General features: G+C 39.8%; 1 protein-coding gene across 1 annotated transcript; it reads left to right on the forward strand.

Moving 5' to 3' along the window:
• The first annotated feature begins 669 nt into the window (after positions 1-669).
• On the forward strand, positions 670-6242 carry LOC110064532 (uncharacterized). Its single transcript, XM_020771594.2, has 2 exons — positions 670-3828; positions 4889-6242. Exons 1-2 carry the CDS (start codon positions 816-818, stop codon positions 4921-4923), a joined length of 3048 nt encoding a protein of 1015 aa, XP_020627253.2. The 5' UTR covers positions 670-815; the 3' UTR covers positions 4924-6242.
• Positions 6243-18444: the final 12202 nt, after the last annotated feature.

Genomic DNA, 18444 nt, shown 5'->3' on the forward strand with positions numbered 1-18444 from the left:
CTCGCCTTTCTCATTGGATATCTGACTTCCGGTGCAATTTCAAACATGAAGCCTGGCGGCTGTTCTTATAAATATATTTGTATATAGCGATTTTTCAGCTCGGAGGCCGTGATCTTGAGGGGCTGTAACTTCGTCTCTTCAAGATATATTCACAAATACTTAAAGTAAGAGCAGTTGGAATGCATCCGGAAGATCATCTACTGAAAAGAAAAGTTTTAGCAATTTTTTCGACGGGATTTGGCAAGAGCGTCATTAATTATTTGATTCTGAAAGTGTCAAAAACATCTGCGGTTGACCTAATTAAGGTGTAGGCAGTCCCCTGGAATATATCTGTTGCAATGTTTATTCTCGCATTGTTGTAACCTCTTCCAGGTGTTCAGTCAGTTGGGGCGAAGCGCGAAAAACGGCGCGCCTTTTTTGATTTTTTCGCGCGATGTTTTTCACGTTTCGCTCCAACTAACTGAACGCCTGAAAAAGGCTAGCATTGTTCAGAGTCTTTTTTAAAATTAGAAGTCCCGTCAGTTGTCAATTATCCAAAAGACTCGTGACCAGACCAGATTAGACCATGATCTCTCCCCCAGTGTCGCTCCAGAGAGGGGAAAGAAGAGCGACCCTGGGAATCAGGTTGTAAATAACTCTCCTCTCCTCCCCTCGCTATGATTTTTTTAGTTGCCCTACGTACGGTTTCCCTAGGATATGATAGGATAGAAATACATGTTCGTGTTGCAATTACAACAGGAGCAGGGAACTAGTGGATCAACAAACTTGGGTTCAGATTTGTTCCCACTTTTATTCTATGTTATATTCTAACAGATATGATCACTGAGATGAGCAACGCCGGAGTAGACGAATTTATACAAGTCGTCTCAATCGGCCTCATCGTTGTCGGCTTTCTTCTCAACACCAGTCGATATTTAACAGCCATCGAATTATGCGAGGAATGCTTGTTCATTCTGAAAGACAGAGCAGCCATAATAGACCAGGAATTCACCAAATCATTCTACGAGAGGATATATTTTACAATGTGGAAGGCTTGTAGTCTTATCAGTGATAACACAAACGCCATAAAATACGCAGAAAAGGTTCTCCAAATTTACCGTGAAAATGGTGAAAGACTTGAAGAATGTGAGCTAAGCTTAGAACTTGGGGAAATGTATTTCCATCAATGCAAATACCCAGAGGCAATACAACTCTCTGAAAAAGCGCTCTTGATCAGTAGAGAAATTGGAGGCAGAAGAGGAGAAGCTTACTGTCACCTAAGCCTTGGAGTCGTGTATCAATCAGTTGGCGAATATGAGAAGGCTAAAGAACATCTCGAAAAAGCACTCTCGATCCGCAAAGAAATTGGAGATAGCAACGGAGATGCTGCCTCGTACTTAAACCTTGGAACTGTGTGTCTACCAAATGGCAAATATGAGAAGGCTAGAGAACATCTGGAGAAATCACTTGTGATGTATAACGAAATTGGAAACAGGAAAGGAGAAGCTACCTCGCTCTATTACCTTGGAGCTGTGTGTCGAACATTTGGCGAATATGAGAAGGCTAAAGGACATCTGGAGAAATCAGTTGTGATCTTCAAAGAAATTGGTGACAGAAATGGAGAAGCTAGCTCTTACTTATGCCTTGGAACTGTGTATCAAGCAGTTGGTAAATACGAGAAGGCTAGAGAACTTCTCGAGGAGTCACTTGCGATCCAGAAAGAAATTGGACACAGAAAAGGAGAAGCTGCCTCCTACGTAAGCCTTGGATCTGTGTGTGGAGCAATTGGCGAATATGAGAAGTCTAGAGAACATCTCGAGAGAGCACTTGTGATTCAGAAGGAAATTGGAGACGAAGAGGGAGAAGGGATAAGTTACGTTAACCTTGTAACTCTGTATGCATCAGTTGGCGAATACGAGAATGCTTCAGACTACTGTCAAAAATCCTTAGCCATCAGTAAAAACATTGGCAACAGACGTATACTAGCTTTTAGTTACTATAACCTGGGAGCGAACTGTTACTGTCTTGGAAAGTATAGAAAGGCTAACGAATATAATCAGAAAGCACTTGCAATCTTCAAAGACATTGGAGACAGAGATGCGATGGCTAGAACGTACCTCAAGCAAGGAGCTGTGGAGCATGCTGTTGGTAACTTTGTCAAGGCAAGAGAATGTTTTGAAAAAGCAATTGCGATAAGCAAAGAAATTGGAAATGGGGATATAAAAGCAGCGGGTTGCTCAAACCTCGGCGTTTTGCTTATAGATCAGGCTGAATATGATAGAGGGGAAGAATATATCAAGAGAGCACTTGTATTAAGTGAAGCAGTTGGAGAGATTGAAAAACAGTTCCAGTTGCTCATAATTATGGCACACCTTAGAATGAAAGAGAGAAATATTCGGGAAGCTATCTCATATTTCCTCTCTGCTATTGAAAAAAGCGAGGAAATGCGCGGCTGTCTCCGCGACAACGATCAATTTAAGATTTCTTTCACAGATCACAATATTCGCTCCTACAGAGATGTCAGTGCGTTGCTTTTTGCAACCGGAAATCCTACTGAAGCTTTGTATGTGTCAGAGCTTTCGAGGGCCAGGGCTTTGGCAGATTTAATGTCAGCTCAGTACTCTGTGGAGAATCAAATATCAGCTAATCCTCGAACATGGGCTGGTCTTGAAGGCATCGTGGGCAAAAAATGTAACCGCACCTGTCTATACGCCTCATATCATTTTGAGAGTATATATTTGTGGATTCTTAAGGCAGGCAGAGTCACACATTTCCAGAAGGTGAAAGGAAATGATCTAATTGCTCACGAAGGATCAGGTCAACAAGTGGAAGAGTTTTTTGATTTCAGAAGCTTTGGCATTTTAGCGGAGGAGATTTGCGAAGACCGATCTTTACACGGTTTTCAGTCACAATCTAAAACATGCGAGGAAGATAGCCACGAAGGTTGGCGAATTGGAGTGGAAAGTAAAGCTAACCAAGGACCCAAAATGAACCTTTCTCTCTGTTACAAACTTATCATCGCTCCAGTGGTGGACTTTCTTGAGGGTCCCGAAATCATTATTGTTCCTGATCGTGCTTTATACCAAATTCCATTTGCTGCCTTAACCGATAAAAGCGGAAAGTACTTATCCGAGAATTTCAGGATCCGTGTTGTTCCTTCTTTAACAACTTTCAAGCTCCTTAATGAAAGTCCAGCAGACTATCACTGTCAGACTGGTGCAATGATAGTGGGAAACCCTGATGTTGGTGAAGTGCACTTCAAAGGAAAACTCACGAACATTTCGAGACTACAATGTGCAGAAAACGAAGCTAAGAGGATAGCAAACAAGCTGGGTGTCGAGCCTTTGATAGGACAGAAAGCGACTAAGCAAGCAGTACTTCAAGCGATGAATTCAGTGGCCCTGATTCATATCGCCGCACACGGTGATGCTGAAAGAGGAGCAATTGCCCTTGCACCATCGTTTCGTATTCCTAACGGGATACCTCAAGAAGGACTGTACTTATTGACAATGTCTGACATTTCAAAAGTTCAACTGCGAGCTAAACTGGTAGTCCTTAGCTGTTGCCACAGTGCTCGTGGACAGACAAAAGCTGAGGGAGCTGTTGGAATTGCCCGAGCATTCTTAGGATCTGGCGCACGCTCAGTGTTGGTGGCACTGTGGGCCCTGGATGACAAATCAACAGCGCAGTTGATGACTCATTTCTACGATCACCTTGTTGCTGGGAAAAGTGCTGGTGAATCTCTGCACGAGGCCATGAAGTGGATGAGAAGTGGGGGCTGTGACGTCAACCAGTGGGCACCTTTTATACTGATTGGAGATGACGTGACATTTGATTTTGGAAAGAAAGGTAATTGAAAGGTTTCATTGAAAGGAAGTGTTTTGTTTTATACAGTAAAGGGCTCCTGGTAGTCATTTAGATTTTCCTTAGATGTTATCGGTTCAGGTTAATGTATTTTCGCTGTTATTATGTGAGTCTGACAGTAGCTTTGTACTTGATGAAAAACGTGGAAATTGGGATAACACCAATCTCAACAGATTCGCCTTCCACTAACAGGTTTAAACTGAAAACGTGGCTTTTTAAAAGTGAAACTAAACGAGGCCATTTAAACAAGCATTTTAAAATTGAAGGAAATGTTAAATTATATATCTTTTAATTTTTATATTTTACCTTTTCTTAATTTTTATAATAGGCTTTTGGTTGGAGATTTAACTTCTTGTAAAACGCCATTGCACCATTGCGAAATGGCGCTATAAAATTTTATTATTATATTTAAAAAATATTGGCAATACTATTTTAACATTAGCTTGATTATTATTTTGTGCGCGATTGCGCGATGACGTTATGTCCTGTTAATTTTACAGAAACAAAGTAATGTTATTGCAAATTAAAAGAGAAGTGGAGGACGCTGTGGTCCACCCTTCTTCACATGCTTGCACAGCATTGCAATGAGGTCGAAATCGTCCAAAAGTCCACCCTGAAACTGCTCGCGGTTCTAACTGACGTTTGTTTAATTTATGACGTTTTCTTCGTAATGACCTATTTACAATCAATAAGCCACAGCCATATATCATGTCGTGTTAAATTTCGTTATAAATTTTATAAATTTTAAATTAAGAAAGCAAGAACAAGTTGTCTCAACTTACCATATGATTTTATGATGGTATAATTCATTGCTTTAGCTTATTTACTAGGGTAAGACACGCAGACACGGTGTTCTTGTTTTATGCTAAGATAAAATATAATATTCAGCCAATCAGGACGCGCAGAATATAATCTTTTAGAAGAAATCAGTTTCGTTATTAAGCAACTGCTTTTTAAGGAAATGGTTAATCCAGCCCTACGAAGGTAACTGAACATTAGCGCTGCTAATGATTGTACCTTTTTGTTTGTTTATTTCCTCTGTCAGGTGTTGGAAAGAATGACGAGGATGGCAGCGAGTGATCGCCTGAGATGTAAAATATGCCATGACCTCAACGGACAGTTTTACTGCTGGTGTTAAGTTGTATATAAATTAAACGGACCTTTTAACTTTCGGTCATTTCCTGTCTAACAATTACTCGGTAGAAATATTAAGCGCAAAGCGTTTAACTTTAGTCAAAGACGCATTTACTTTTTATAGCATACGCCATTGTTTTTCTTTCAATTATACAATGATTTTTTAGAACAAATTCATGTAGGTTGCAATTTTTTTTCAGCGAAAGAAGCTTTGAAACCTAAAAGGATACTGCAGTGTACAGTGTTGGACTTAAATAACTGCTTAAACCAGAAAAACCTCAGTGCGAAGGGTAATTTTTCGTATCAAAGGTTTAGATGTTGATAGCAACTGTTCAGATCTTTTCTATGAGAAAAAAAGAATGCAATATCAAACTACAATAAAGTTAAAAGAGCTCAGGTATGGTATTTTGAGTTATTTTGGCGACGTACAAAATAACCTTTACATTAATTAGAGCCTGGAAATAATAGTTTACTAAGATAGGAAAACACCAAAGAGATAACAATAAATCATAAAGGAACAAGGATGGTTAAGGATGAAGAAGATTAACACGGATTACAAACGACAAACTTGAAAAATTTAGGCTAGACTTTTCAAGATGCGCAAACCGTGACGTTTTAATTTACCAGCCGGTGGTGTGCAGTTAAATTTGTAAATAGTGTACATGAAAAAATGCTGGCTTTTTTTTTTTTTTTTAGCAATAGTTAATAATAGGATTTTGAGGTAAAAAAGTGGCACAGACAACATGTATATCTTGTGCAGTTGTTAAACAAATTGTATAGAGAACATGTAACTTTTGATGGTATTTTCATATATTGACGGAAATAGTTTTTAGAAAGTAAAAAAGCCTTACAATTTGAACTTTTATCAAGCATTAAGCGTCTTAGCCGAGTTCACGTAAGGAAAGAAAAGAATATAATCAAGAATTTTTGGTGAACACTGTCAACGAGAAAGTGAAGTCTAAATTAATTCAGCTTTTACCTGTTAGGTTACAGTTAGTTGCTTTGTAAATAGTGCAAAAGAAACCGGATAACACAAGTAGTCCAATATACATAAGGTAGCGAGAAGTTTAAGTAGGGTGACTCAAGAAAATGATCCGTGTGACATTTTCTTCAGTTTATTGCAAGCAGTGACTGTTATCAAAGTAGAAGTACTTTTTGATTTTTTCATTTTCTCTCGGTACTACTTATGAAAAGTTAACTAGTCTTTTGTTCTGATTGTTGATTTAAGGGCTAGAGGAACAAATTAAAACTGTAAGCAATATAAATCTCAGATGGAGTCCAATTACTTTTAGAATATGAGCTTTTTGAAGGCACAAAACAGAAACTGCTTTGTCGGCAAGCGTGAAGCAGTTACTTAATTATCAACTTGAAATGAAATTTTTTATGTTATAAGTAATGGTAATAGGACTGAGTGGAGTCTAATTCGGTCGGTTATCATAAGAGTGATAACAAAATCGGACGACCGGGCAGCAGGAGTCCGATTTGTGACGAGTATGACTACAGACCGAATTGGACGACACGAAGCCAAGTTATGAAAGAAAGAAAAAATTTGCATTAATACCTACAAAGGAGACGTAAAAATTCTAAGGCCACCGCGCCTCCTATACGTACCGGCAGTTAGGCGCCAAAAACACAAAAGTAAGCGCGCACACGCACACACGTAACTACAACTTTGAATGAGATTGGTTGATTTAAATTACAACTTTGAATGAGATTGGCTTATTGAAGTGTCCGATAACAAACTGTCCAATAACAAACTGCCCGATAACAACTTGGCAAGTGAATTAGTGGAAAATAGGAGTGTTTTAAACCAATCACAATCGAGGAAATTGTAATTTTCATGATTAATAGCGCTGTCAGGAACAATGATGATTTCGGGGCCCTCAAGTACGTAAGTTTTCCAAAGCAGAGATGATAAATTTGTAACAGATAAGAAGTTACATTTTGTGTCCTTGTTTATCTTTATTTTCCAACAGTAGAGGGGTTAACACGTCTGAGAAGCAAAATTTAGTCGGGCATTTTTGTATATTTGGTATTGGACTGGAAGTAGCTTGCAATTGAGGCTACGGTGGAGAGTCTTTTCAAATGCAAACGCATTACCCCGGATGAGCCTCAATTACAACCTAGCTCCAGTCCAAAACCTAAAATACAAATAGATATATCTTATTACATGTTTTGGTGCGTAGTAGCGTTGTGTATTTTTACGAGTTGTGCCGTATTTTGACAAGCCCGTATGGCGAGTTGAAATACAAACAACGAGTAAAAATATAAAGCAATAGCGCACACCAAAACACCTAATAACAGATTTAATATCCAACTGCTGTAGTCAATAAATTTATCAGTGAAAGAGGGAGAGTGTGATAGTTTTGCGCGCGCGCGCCGACCTGTCCAGCAAACAGGTTTTCTACTGTACAAATTGTCATTTGGAAGGTATTCGTTACAGTTGGATAATAAAGCCTATTTAATGGACGTGACTGCGCTGTAAACGAAGAAATCAACTTACAAGCCATAGATCATTTCTACACACCACACTTAATATTCACCTGGAACTCTGTGCTTGCCTTGATTATGTTGTATAACTTGTACGTGTTGCACGCGTTGGTGGAAATTCTCAAAATGGTATTTTATTTTTATGGAACAGATAATTCCGTAAAGAAACTAGGCATGTGCAATTTCCTTTTACGGGAATGTTGTTGAACTCTTACCCAGTTAGGACGACTGAGTAGAATAGCAGCGGAAGCCGTGCTTGTGCTAAAATTCGAGCAATTTCCGAACGCCGGAACTTCTTGTCAAGTCGCTCTTTTCCGACCTTGTTATTATATAATACTTGACAGGATATATTGAGCGAGAGTCGCTTAAATTACCTAGAAATACAAATACAATTATATGATATATATTTCATATATTCACTTGTATTCTTCACCATCTACAGGTATATTACGAACTCACAACGTGACCAGCTCCCAGTTGGCTTGATAGCTCAGTTGGTAGAACACTGCACCGGTATCCCAGAGGTCAGGGGTTCGCCGTTCAGGCCTGAATGTTTTTCAGGGTTTAATTTCAAACTGTTTACGTCGTGTGTTTAACTGCGATGATCAATCATATCTCCCTATCTTTCTGCGCGGTTCAAATATATGATATTTCATAGTCTATATCCACTTGCAGTGACAGGATTCAATACCATACAGTTACGTGAACGTATTTCGTAATTTCGACATGTTTATCGGCAGAAATTCTCAGTTCTAAATTTCATAAAAAAATTTCAAAATATCATTACTATGCAAAAATTGTGCTTGGATTATATATGATCCTCCTATAGGCTGTGAGTGCAAATAACTCATCACAGTTATCGCGAAGTGATCTGGAATACTTGTCTGAGTATGTCGTTGGCAGTGGGAATCACGTGCAGTATTATCATGCTCGGCAATTGAAGTTATTGTGTAGAAAATATCGCACAATTACACAGCCGAAGGCAAAAAAAAAAAAAAAAAAAAAAAAAAAAAGCGCGAGGAGAAACTTAGTACATGGAACTAAGATAGATTATCAGTGCTTTAGGTTACCTTGCACGGCTACCAATGGCTTGGCCAATCGCTTGGCCAATGGCTCGTACACGCAACGAATCGTAGAAGTCCGTAAGTAACGACCTCCGAAAGAAGTGAGCCCACCCCCCAATCTCCTGAAAATAGAGGAACTAAGGTTCAAAAGTATAATTGTTTCTCCAATCAATAACCTGAATAACGTACGATAAACTGATGAAATTCAACTAGGGAAGGTATAGCTTATTCCAGGAGGCGTCATGAAGCGCCCTGGTAAAACAAACCCCGCAAAATTTTCATCAAGTAACAAGAAGGTACCAACAGGACCTTTACTTAAAATTGAAATTACTAAAACTGACAACTTTGCATCATTTTTAACAGGAACACATACAAAAAAAAAAAAAAAAAAAGTTTAATCGTATTGAAATTAAAAAATCGACCAGAGCAGTTAAATAATTATAAAGCAGATTAACGTAGCACTGCGTCATGAACAGTAAAAATAGTTTAACGTTTCTTACATCACGGTCTACATACAAAGTGCCCACCCATGTGCCAGCAACATAAATTTGAACTGGAACGAAGAATTTCTAAACGAGTTATAAGAACTCAGTGTTTATACGAATTACATCCGGTGCCTTAAAGGAATACAGCCCTGTTCCCATAGAATTAAAAAAAAAAAAAAAAAAAAAAAAAAACACCGGAAAGAGATACTTACAGTAGAAGTCTTTTGCGTCCCCTTATGGGGTGAGGGATTCTCGCCCATATCAACTTTCTTTTCTCTCGTAAGTTCTCGCGCGTTTGGAGAGGCACTACACTCGCGTTTTAGGTGCGGGGATCCCAACCAATGCTCACCTAACTTTTTAAAGATGCTACTTTTGGCCCTCCCTTATATCTACACACGTGTATTTCACTTGTGGAAGTCTATCGATTTGGACAGTGCTCGAAGTCGACGATACCCGTCCACGCGCAGCATGATTTTGACCAACTTTCGGTCAATTTCCAGGAACTTGGGCGATATTTCCGAGTCCCAGGGACTCTAAACTAATTCGGGAAGACTTTGCTTCTCAGTGATTTGGACAAAGGTAAAATTGTTGAACGTTTGGTTATGAGCAGTCTGGCCGAAATATAGCTACTTAGTGACTAGAAAGTCGCCGAGACCGGGCTACGCGCAGCGTGATTTTGACCAACTTTGGATCGATTTCCAGGAACTTGGGCAATATTTCCGAGTCCCAGGGATTCTAAATTAATTCAAGTAGACTTTTATTTTTAGTGAAATGGACAAAGAAAAATTTTTTGAACGCTTGAATATGAGCAGTCTGGCCGAAATATAGGCACTTAGTGACTAGAAAGTCGCCGAGATCGGGCTACGCGCAGCGTGATTTTGACCAACTTTGGGTTGAATTCCAAGAAATTGGGCGATATTTCCGAGTCCCAGAGACTCTAAACTAATTTGAAAAGACTTTGCTTTTCAGTGAATTAGACAGAAGTAAAATTTTTAAACGCTCGGTTATGGGTAGTCTGACCGAAATATAGTTACTTAATGACTAGAAAGTCGCCGAGACTGGGCTACGCGCAGCGTGATTTTATCCATTTTTGGGTCGATTTCCAGGAACTTGGGCGATATTTCGGAGTTCCAAGGGCTCTAACTAATTCGAGAAGACTTTGATTTTTAGTGAAATGGACAAAGGAAAAAATTTTGAACACTTGGTTATCAGCAGTCTGGCCGAAATATAGCCACTTAGTAACTAGAAAGTCGTCGAGACCAGGCTACGCGAAGCGTGATTTTGACCAACTTTGGGTCGATTACCAGAAACTTGGGCAATATTTCCCAGTCCCAGGGACTCTAAACTAATTCGAGAAGACTTTGATTTTCAGTGAAATGTAAAAAGGAAAAATTTTTGAACGCTTGTTTATGAGCATCCTGGCCGAAATATAATCACTTACTGACTAGAAAGTCGCCGGGACCGGACTACGCGAAGCGTGATTTTGACCAACTTAAGGTCGATTTCCAGGAACTTGGCCGATAATTCCGATCCGAGTCCCAGCGACTCTAAAGCAATTCGAGAAAACACGCGAGTGAAAAAAAGATATAAATCGGCGAGAATCTTTAACCCAGGCATTGTCCAAAGCGACAGACTTTCATAAGTAAAATACACGTGTGTAGATTTGGAGGAGGGCTAAAAGTAGCATCTCTAAAAGGTTAGGTAAGCATTGGTTGGGATGCCCGCACCTAAAACGCAAGTGTGGTGCATCTCTAACCGCGCAAGAACTTACAAGAAAAAAGAAAGTTATTATGGGCGAGAATCTCTCACTCAAGCACTGTCCAAATCGAACGACTTCCACTAGTGAAATGCACGTGTGTAGATTTGGGGCAGGGCTAAAAATAGCGTCTTTAAAAGGTTAGGTAAGCATTGGTTGGGGTTCCCGCACCTAAAACGCGAGTGTGGCGCATCTCTAAACGCGCAAGAACTTACAAGAGAAAAGAAAGATGACAGAGGCGAGAATCTCTCACCTAAGCACTGTCCAAATCGATACACTTCCACAAGTGAAATACACGTGTGGAGATTTGAAGGAGGGCTAAAAGTGGCATCTTTAAAACGTTAGGTAAGCATTGGTTGGGATCACTGCACATGAAACGTGAGTGTGGTGCATGTCTAAACGAGCGAAAACTTACCAGAGAAAAGAAAGTTGATATGGGCGAGAATCTCTCACCCAAGCACTATCCAACTCGATAGACTTTGACGAGTGAAATACACGTGTGAAGATTTGAGGGAGGGCTAAAAGTGGCATCTTTAAAAAGTTAGGTAAGCATTGGTTGGGATCACTGCACATGAAACGCGAGTGTGGCGCATGTCTAAACGCGCGAAAACTTACCAGAGAAACGAAATTTGATATGGGCGAGAATCTCTCACCCAAGCACTATCCAAATCGATAGACTTTGACAAGTGAAATATACGTGTGTTGATTTGGCGATGAACTAAAAGTAGCATCTTTAAAAAGTTAGGTAAGCGTTGGTTGGGATCCCTGCATCTAAAACGCGAGTGTGGCGCATCTCTAAACGCGCGAGAACTTACAAAAGAAAAGAAAGTTAATTTGGGCAAGAATCTCTCGCTCAAGCACTCTCCAAATCGAAAGACTTCCACAAGTGAAATGCAAGTGTGTAAATTTGGGGGAGGGCTAAAAGTAGCATCTTTAAAAAGTTGAGTAAGCATTGGTCAAGATCCCCGTAAATAAAACGTGTGGCGCATCTCTAAACGCGCGAGAGCTTACCAGAGAAAAGAAAGTTGATATCGGCGAGAATCTCCAACCTACACACTGTGCAAATCGATTGTTTTCCACATGTTAAATACAAGTGTGCAATTTTGGGAGAGGGCTAAAGGTAGCATCTTTAAAAAGTTAGGTAAGCATTGGTTGCGGACCCTGCACCTAAAATGCGAGTGTTGCGCATCTCTAAACGTGCGAGAACTTACAAGAGAAAAGAAAGTTGATAGGGGCATGAATTTCTCATCTAAGCAGTATCCAAATCGATAGACTTTTACAAGTGAAATACACAAGTGTAGATTTAAGGGAGGTCTAGAAGTAGTATCTTTAAAAAGTTCGTAAAAATTGGTTGGGATCCACGCACCTAAAACGCAAAGGTGGCGCATCGCTAAACGCGCGAGAACTTACGAGAGAAAAGAAAGTTGACATTGGCGAGAATCTCCAACCCAAACACTGTGCTAATCAATAGTTTTCCACAAGTGAAATACACGTGTGTAGATTGGTGGGAGGGCTAAAGGTAGCATTTTTGAAAAAGTAGTTAGCATTGGTTGGGATCCCTTCACCTAAAACGCAAGTGTGGCGCATCTCTAAACGCGCGACAACTTACAAGAAAAAGGAAAGTTAATATGGGCGAGAATCCCTTACCCAAGCACTATCCAAATAGATAGACTTTGACAAGTAAAATACGCGTGTGTAGATTTTGCGGAGGGCTAAAAAGAGCACCTTAAAAAAATTAGATAAGCATTGGTTGGGGTCCCTGCTTCTAAAACGCGAGTGTGGCGTATCTCTAAACGCGCAAGAACTTACGAAAGAAAAGAAAGTTGATATTGGCGAGAATCTCCAAGCCAAACACTGTGGTAATCGATAGTTTTCCACTAGTGAAATACACGTGGGTAGATTTGGCGGAGGACTAAAAGTAGAATAGTTAAAAAGTAAGGTAAGCATCAATTAGAATCCCTGCTCCGAAAACGCTAGTGTGGCGCATGTCCAAACGCGCGCGAACTTACGAGATAAAAGAAAGTTAATATTGGGGATAATCTCTAACCAAAACACTGTGCTAATCGATAGTCTTCCGCTAATGAAATACACGCGTGTAGATTTAGGGGAGGGCTAAAAGTAGCATCTGTAAAAAGTTAGGTAAGCATTGGTTGGGATCCCCGCACCTAAAACGCAAGTCTGGTGCATCTCTAACCGCGCCAGAACTTACAAGAAAAAAGAAAGTTATCATGGGCGAGAAACTCTCACCCAAGCACTATCCAAATCGATAGACTTTGACAAGTGAAATACACGTGTGTAGATTTGGCGGAGGACTAAAAGTAGCATCTTTAAAAGGTTAGGTAAGCATTGGTTGGGATCCCTGAATCTAAAACGCGAGTGTGGCGCTTCTCTAAACGCGCGGTTTACTTACGAGAGAAACCAAAGTTGATAAGGGCGAGAATCTCTCACCCAGGCACTATCCGAATCGATAGACTTTGACAAGTGAAATACACGTGTGTAGATTTGGGGGAGGGCTAAAAGTAGCATCTTTAAAAAGTTAGGTAATTATTGGTTGGGATTTCTGCACCTAAAACGGGAGTGTGGCGCATCTCTAAACGGGCGAGAACTTACGAGAGAAAAGAAAGTTGATATGGGCGAGAATCTCTCACCCCATGAGGGGACGCAAATGACTTCTACTGTATCTCTTTCCGATGTGTGTGTGTGTGTGTGTGTTTTTTTTTAATTCTATGAGAACAGGGCTGTATTCCTCTAAGGCTGTGGGTGTAATTCGTATAAACACTGAGTTCTTATAACTCGTTTAGAAATTCTTCGTTCCAGTTCAAATTTATGTTGCGGGCACACGGGTGGGCACTTTATATGTAGACCGTAATGTGAGATACCTTTAACTATTTTTACTGTTTATAATGCACTGCTACGTTAGTCTGCTTTATAATCATTTAACCTCTCTGGTCGAGTTTTTAATTTCAATATGATTAAACGTTCTTTTTATGCGTTCCTGTTAAAAATGATGCAAAGTTGTCAATTTTAGTAATTTCAATTTGAAGAAAAGGTCGTGTTAGTACCTTCTTGTTACTTGATGAAAATTTTGCGGGGTTTGTTTTACCAGGGCGCTTCATGACGCCTCCTGGAATAAGCTATACCTTCCCTAGTTGAATTTCATCAGTTTATCGTACGTTATTCAGGTTATTGACTGGAAAAATAATCATACTTTTGAACCTTAGTTCCTCTATTTTCAGGGGATGGGGGTACGGTGGGCTCACTTCTTTCGGAGGTCGTTACTTACGGACTTCTACGATTCGTTGCGTGTACGAGCCATTGGCCAAGCGATTGGCCAAGCCATTGGTAGCCGTTCATGCTCACCTAAAGCACTGACAATCTATCTAAGCTCCATGTACTAAGTTTCTCCTAGCGCCTTTTTTTTGCCCACGGCTGTGCAGTTGTGCGATATTTTCTACACAATAGGTTCAATTGCCGAGCATGATAATACTGCACGTGGCTCCCACTTCCAACGACATACTCAGACAAGTAATCCAGATCATCTGGGTTTTTATTTCTTAAGATCTGTTCTGTTTTAGATTGATTAATGAAACGCTCCTTTACGCGCAGACAAGCATCTCGATGCAGGCTCGAGATGACTTTCGTTGGGTAAACAAGATATTTACGTCTGCTCGCCGCGCTCAACATCCATTCGTAGGCACTTTGGTATCTTTAAGTTCAGTTCGTAGATCTGAACTTGGTTCAGGGGGAGAAGCAGAGGAAGGTTCATGTTGTGTAATTCGTTCATCATTGCGGGATTACTTGATTTATTGGCATTCCCTGGTTTTGTCCGCTCGCGTTTCTTTCCTGCCCAAGTCTTTCTTCACGTATGTTTAGACGTGGTCCGATATATAATGACCTTGTTTTGTTCCAGATTATTGGTGTTGGCGGATTCCGCCATCATTTGAAAGCATCGGGAATGACTCGAACGCGCTATTTACTTTTAAAGCACTATCAATGTCGTGACTTCATTTTATAGCTTGTCTCATATTCCATCGGCCCTTCCTGGTTTATTTTTTATTTAATATCATCGACATGTCACTGAAACAGATTATGACGCCTTTCCTGGCCGTAAGACGAAGAACCCTAATGAGAGTATGTAAGGAATGCTAGCAAAATTTCCCAGTACCATTCCTCAGCGGTACTTACAGTAGAAGCCCCGTGAGTCCCGTCATCAGTGTTCGAAATATCCTTTCAATCGGAACTAAACCTAAGGAGAAACGGAGAAATAAAATCGTAAAAATCTTTGCTAATTAAGATCAGATTTCCAAACACCGTCACGGTCATGATTTCCTTTGTTTGAACTTGATGAAATATTGATCAGTTTGAGAAGTGCAGATTAGGCCTAGCTACGAAAATCCGGATTTTTTTGAGATTATTAGACGCTGAAAAGATTTTAAGATAGTCTGGAGATTTTACAAGAATGAAACAAGTTCAAAGATTTTTAGGGTGTTTACAGCCAAAAAAGTCTGTAAAATGCGTCCCCCTTTATTTTGGGTAAAAAATAATCGCAGAAGGAAGAAAAGCCGGCAGGGCAAGCAACCTTTGGCTAAAGGTCTGGACCCGCCACTTCAATTCACTTGTAAAGCTATATTGGATATATAAGAGTGGCAAGAGGCTTCAGTCATGGTTTCATGCACAGCGGTTTCACTATTCAATTAACCTTTAGTTTATTTGAACCATTGATGGGATTGGATTTTTAGACGCACTGTCGAGATTTTATGAAAAATTTTTGATATTTTTCAATAACATTTTGAGAATTTAAGAACTTTTTTGGAGATTTTTAAAACTTTTTTTGGAGATTTTTAGAACTGTTTTGAGGATTATCCAGATAGATTTTTGGGCGATTTTCCGGGGGTTATTGTAGCTAGGCCTAGCGCAGATAACTTACTTGAACCGTGAATTTTCCAATGTACATTCTATTCCAATTGTTCTAATAATCACTTGTGAGCATCCTGACCGCGCACCTATTTCACACGTCACGTCATACTGTGCATATCTGAACTGTATTCTACGTTCAATACATCAGAACAAGCTAAGTAAACGTAAATTCTTCAAAACGTTATGATTTGGTGGTCAAAATGCACTAATTAGCTCCGGCTAGCCAACTAAATACATTCACTGCGTCGTCTCCACTTCTCGACGCCATCTTGAATTTCGCACAGGAGATTGAAATTGTTCGCCAGACGTTTTCAGACTCGAGATCGAAAGTTAGCACATGGGCAACTCCTGATAGTGTCGCTAACGACTGAATTCAATTTGCTTTCTGTACTCAAGGTCTCCATCTTTGAATTCTAGGTTTATTTCGTTCATTAGTAAAAGTAACTAGTTTTAATTTTTTTCTTTTTTTTGAGAGGGTGGGGGAGGCAAAAATGTAGCAGAATTTTCGCGATAGTTTCTTTAAAAGTGTTTGAAAGTGATTGAGACTTGCTTTGTTCTGTTTAGTACCCAGCTTCAGTGACTCTTGCTGAAATAAAGCGTAAATGTCCCGTTTTCGCCGACAATGTTTGCCCATTTGCCGAGCTGCCGGAGGAACATAAAGGCGCGGCCGGCAAGTGCCCTGCCTTTGAGAAGGACTGTCCATTTAAAGAGTGTAAAACTGTTGGAGAGTTTGAAGACAAGCTTGGTCAGATGTGAGACCAGTGCAAAGGTGATGCCGCTTACTTGGAGTTTCCCAGAGAAACTGTTCTGCCTGCGAAGAAGAAAGAGGCTATTGTCGGGTCTACTTGCCCTTTTTTCCAGTCTAAGGGTGGCTGCCCGTTTGCCAAGGATACCAGTGGAAAGCCGATACTTTCTCCAGACTACATCGTGGTAGGTTTTATTATAAACCATCTTATTTTTGCTGAAAATGTTGCTCCTTCCACATTTGGCATGTTCCGAAAGAATCCCCCTTAGTTAATAACCTAAGATGCACAAGAAGGGGGCATGGTGGATGCTACCCCATTTGAAAAGAAGATGTATTCTGTGATACTGAAACTTTCAAAAGCTGTCCATTCATCCCTCGTGAAGATTTTTTAATGAGTCTCATGACTCTCCATGTCATAAAACATTGCCATAGCTCCTGCATATTGATATACGGGTCACAATTCGTCTTTTTTGACAGAATTCTCCTTTTTTTCACGTTTTTTTTTTTTTACCCTTTTTGACACTTAGGTATTATTTTGGTTAACTTTCCATCAATTCACACTATTTTCTGACCTTCTAAGAAATTCGTAAAATTCAAAATGGCATATCCAAGATGGTGGACATGATAACGTCATGACCGTAGAATATATCTTATCTACTACCACCCCCCGCCCCTTCTTGGACCACTTTCGGGATAAGAATCTGCGTCTTCGTGCGGGTTTAATACCAGGCTATGGACGTTTTGCCCATTTCATTAAATCATAACGGCTTACGTTGGAACCCGCCTTTGTGGAGTGCCTGTTGAATAGAAAAATTATTGCGTAAAAATGAGTACAGGCATAGTTAATGGAGGGGAATGGTTATGAAATCTGGCCAAGTTCTTTGTTATATATTTTTGTAGGCCATTTTGGGGTTGACCCTGCATAAAACCTGACAAAATACAAAGGGTAGTTATGGGTGCTCATTCTACTAACCAATAGAAGCATTGCAATTTTGCCTCATTCTGGTATTACAGTGTAAATTAAACACGTGGTTACGGAAGGGGGCAAACAACTAAAGTATAGGATTGCCTGTGTAAACAAAGGAGCTACGTCACGGTTTGCGTATCTTGAAAAGTTAAGCCTAAAGTTTTCAAGTTTGTCGTTTGTAATCCATGTTAATCTTCTACATCCTTGTTCTTTTATGGTTTATTACTATCTCTGGTGTTTTTCTCTCTTAATAAACTAATATTTTCAGGTTTTCTTCAATTAAAAGGTAATTTTGTAAATGACCAAAATAACTCAAAATACCTTGTCTGAGCTCCTTTAATAATTATGAGCATTTTTTTTCCTCAGGCGTTTTATGTGTAGCGTTGCTGTGGACAAATGATGTTGATGTTGATGTTTTTATACCTCGATCAGAAGCTAGCGAGGTAAATATTGAAACAAATGTTCTTTCTCAAAAATTTGAAATAGCCCTATGCCCAGGAAATGATTAACAATCATTCACCGAAAAGTGATAAATATTTACTACTTAAATATCCACCACTTTCACCAACACTGAGGTGAATAACTGTTTCAGTATGGTTGGACAAATGGTTGGAAATTTCTCTTCGGCTGCTTGGAGAAGAATAGCACTTTGGTAATCACCTCCGTGTTAACCAATCAGGACACCTGAAAAGTGTTATTCACTCGTGTGGTATAGACTAACCAAGGACAAATATTTTCGGGAAACAATTGTATCAATAGGGCGTTTTCATGGCAGCCATGTTGGCGTCCCCAAGTAAGAGAAATACTTTGTTCAAGGACAGAACTCTGTTGTTTACCATTTATACGGAGAAACCGGTTCGTCAACGGTTTGTGAAAATGGTAAGCAAACATCCCTTATGGTAAGTTCCGTTCGGATTGGCCATTTACCATTTCCTCATAAAACCCAAATTTACCGAGGGAGTACAGGACGAGTTCGACCTGATCATAACCCTAAGATTGCGAAATTAGCATAATCTTGCTAGAGACCTAATCAGCCTCATCAA

The sequence above is a fragment of the Orbicella faveolata genome, unplaced genomic scaffold (assembly GCF_042242905.1).
Source record: "Orbicella faveolata isolate gen_17 unplaced genomic scaffold, um_ofav_v1 contig_14, whole genome shotgun sequence".
NCBI lineage: Eukaryota > Metazoa > Cnidaria > Anthozoa > Scleractinia > Merulinidae > Orbicella > Orbicella faveolata.

Coding starts and splice junctions, on each gene's coding strand:
- LOC110064532 (XM_020771594.2), top strand. CDS start 816: ATGATCACTGAGATGAGCAACGCCGGAGTAGACGAATTTATACAAGTC. Junction 3,829..4,888: donor ATTTGATTTTGGAAAGAAAG/GTAATTGAAAGG, acceptor TTCCTCTGTCAG/GTGTTGGAAAGAATGACGAG.